The 2,707-nt window shown below is 46.0% G+C and overlaps 1 protein-coding gene across 1 annotated transcript in view; it reads right to left on the bottom strand.

Annotated features, from left to right (window-relative positions):
• Positions 1-2,707, bottom strand: part of MYO10 (myosin X) — a 96,617-nt gene that overhangs the window by 27,271 nt on the left and 66,639 nt on the right. The window contains 2 exon segments of the mRNA XM_035893426.1: positions 264-507; positions 1,532-1,638. Of these exon segments, the coding sequence (XP_035749319.1) occupies positions 264-507; positions 1,532-1,638 (351 nt within the window).

The following is a 2,707-nucleotide window of genomic DNA, read 5'->3' as shown; positions in this document are numbered from 1 at the left end:
AAGTGAGGAAAAAAAGGAAGTCAGTAAACCAAGCTCAACATAAGCTCATCACATACCTTTGCTAGGGCAATAGCTCAACTTAGAGATCATCTGCCACATGGAAAAGGCAGCCAAAAATAAGGTCACCAAGGAGGTGTTTGTGAATATGAAACCACCATGATAGCTACATGCACCTTTTAGCAAAAGAAGCTAAGGTTTCCCAAATCACTTGATGAAGAATAGCCTGAAACAGAGGCCGTTCAGAGCAAAACCTAATGTGGCACGGACAGGAGAGCAATGTAAGTGGCACCACCGCACCTTTCTTCCTCCTCTTTTCTTCTTTCCTCCTCTTGTCTCCGCTTCTCCTCCAGTCGCTCCCTGTAAACACGTCGAGCAAGCTGGCCTCGCCGCTGCTTCTGAAGGATTATGGCTGCTTTCTTCAGGCAGAGGAACCTTTTCCTACCGCAGAATGCTCTGTAGTTCTTCTGTATGACAACCACATAGTAGAGAACCTTTCTGTACTGCTTTCTGGGAGGAAAAAAAAGAAAAAAGCAAATTTCTGAGAAAACAAGGAACTAACGAGCAGTCGTGAGAGGTCTTGCCATGGTGACCTGCAATAATGAGCCCATGGTAGTAAAACAGTTTATTTTTTCTAGCTCTGTGATTGTGTCCCCATTCTCATTCGCATTTTCCTTCCTAGGAGAGGAAAGAGATTCTCTCATTTCTATGACAGTGCCGTCTGTGTCTGATTAAGGAAATGCACATTACTTGTCTTACGTGTTCTTATGGCCCTGACAAAGAGATGCTAAAAAGGACAGCTCTGTGTGTGTGAGCACATGCAGAGAAATAATATACATAGATAGTCACCCCATATCTCTGAAAAGGAAGATCATGAACAGCGGGATAGCTCTGTCATTATAAAAGGAATGTAGTTTTTAAGTAACACACTGGCCAGAACATAAGGACAGGACTAATATACACATGAAGAGAAATTACCTCATTATGCAAACAAGTTTCCTTAAACTGTCCTCAACTGATTTGTAGAAAAAGCAGAGAAAGAAACAGATGGGATGAGCAATTCCACCTAATACATAATGCATGAGGCTAGGTAAACAAGCTAGACATTAATCAGCTACCTAATGCCATGGTTCTTTAAGGACCAAACTGATCAGTTTTATTTGCCTTCTCTTCTTACCATGACAAAGCAAAGACAAAGCTGAATCTCAGCTGGTAACTTGGGGCAGCCCCACTAGGTGCCATCCAGCTAGAGTTCCTACCATGAATCTAATGCCATGATACAATTACATGAATACTGGCTGAGCTCCAAACTTCCATACTGTCCTATTCATTACATTAAAACAATTCAAACTCCATTTTGTTTTATTCATGATTCTGGCAAAGATACCAGCTGGTATCTTCAAAAGCTACTTACAGGATTTGGATGCCTGGTCCCTAGGAAAGGTTAAAAATTGTGCCAAAAGGATTTAACTCCGTGACACCCCACCCATTTATTCCAAAGCTTAATTATTAATATTCTCATCTACTCACTTACCGGGCTGCATAACCTAAGATGTGTGCTCGGATAATCATTGCTGCCTTGGTGATTTCCACCTCTCGCTGTTTTTCCAACTTGTGTTCCAGGGACTCGCGGAGAAACACCTGGACAAGAAAACTTCCAGCTTAACAACTTGCGGAGAGCACCGTGTATAAAGGACAGCCAGGGCGCTGCCGACGTCAGTCTGAGCAGCAAGCCCCAGCCTTGAATTCAGAGTCAAACATACTGTTTCCTCAACAGAAAATAAGACACCAAAATGTATTCCTCTTAAAAGAAAATACCTGCAGATGATCCTCTAGCTTTGGATTTCAGTGGGAAGCGCCTGATTACAGTAATGGAGATTTTAATTAGGAGCAGGGTTTTTCCAAAAGCAATGTTTATTACTGGATTCATCAAACAGCCTTTCCCACCAAAGACTAACTCAGGCCAAAGAAGTTGCAGGACTTAGCGTGAGCTTCCTGACTTGAGGGGCAGAGATACCACCCTGGTAATTTAGCTGTTTCACAGTAACACCAAGCTCCACACCCCCTTACTGAAGCCTCACTGCTTCCAATGACATTTCTACGTGCCTGCAGAAGGAAGCAGAAATGGGAGAGGTTTCATATTCGGGTTGACTCGCCGGAGTTTTCCTGTCGTTATACAGGGAGACGGCTGCCGGGGCGCGACACCCCACCGCAGCCACCCACCCTCCGGCAGACAGAGCGCTCCCCAGGCTCTCATCCGAGCACCGACCCGGATCATTTGCCCAGACTGCCTACTGCCTCTCAGAGGCAGCCTGAGCACATGCCATTGGCGTATATTGAGCTAGCCCAGCTTATTTTGCCTTAAATGAATGAAACTGCTTCTCCAGCCAAGCAGAGGCACGGGGGATGCGGCTCCCCTCTCCCCCCTGCCTTGTCCTCTGCTCTGCTTTTTGCTGCACACGCACAAAGTGGGGAGCTATCTCCCACCAGCGCTTTTTCCAGGTCTTCTCAACTTTTCCTTTCTGAAGGCTACGTCTGCTGGTATTGGCTACAGGGGGAAAAAGCCTGGCATGCTGCTGGCTGAGACGTGAGCAGCTGGCAATAGCCAGTTCAGCGACACTTTGATTAGCTGGGATGAGAGCCAGGCTGCGCACCACAACGTGGTGATGGGGGAAGTACGTGGGCAGTGTAGGCTCTGCTAAGGGAGGAG

Source organism: Egretta garzetta, unplaced genomic scaffold (assembly GCF_000687185.1).
Source record: "Egretta garzetta isolate BGI_Z169 unplaced genomic scaffold, ASM68718v1 scaffold754, whole genome shotgun sequence".
In the NCBI taxonomy this organism is placed as follows: Eukaryota; Metazoa; Chordata; class Aves; order Pelecaniformes; family Ardeidae; genus Egretta; species Egretta garzetta.
Note: the sequence above shows the minus strand (reverse complement) of the source record. Positions and strands in the feature narration are given on the sequence as shown.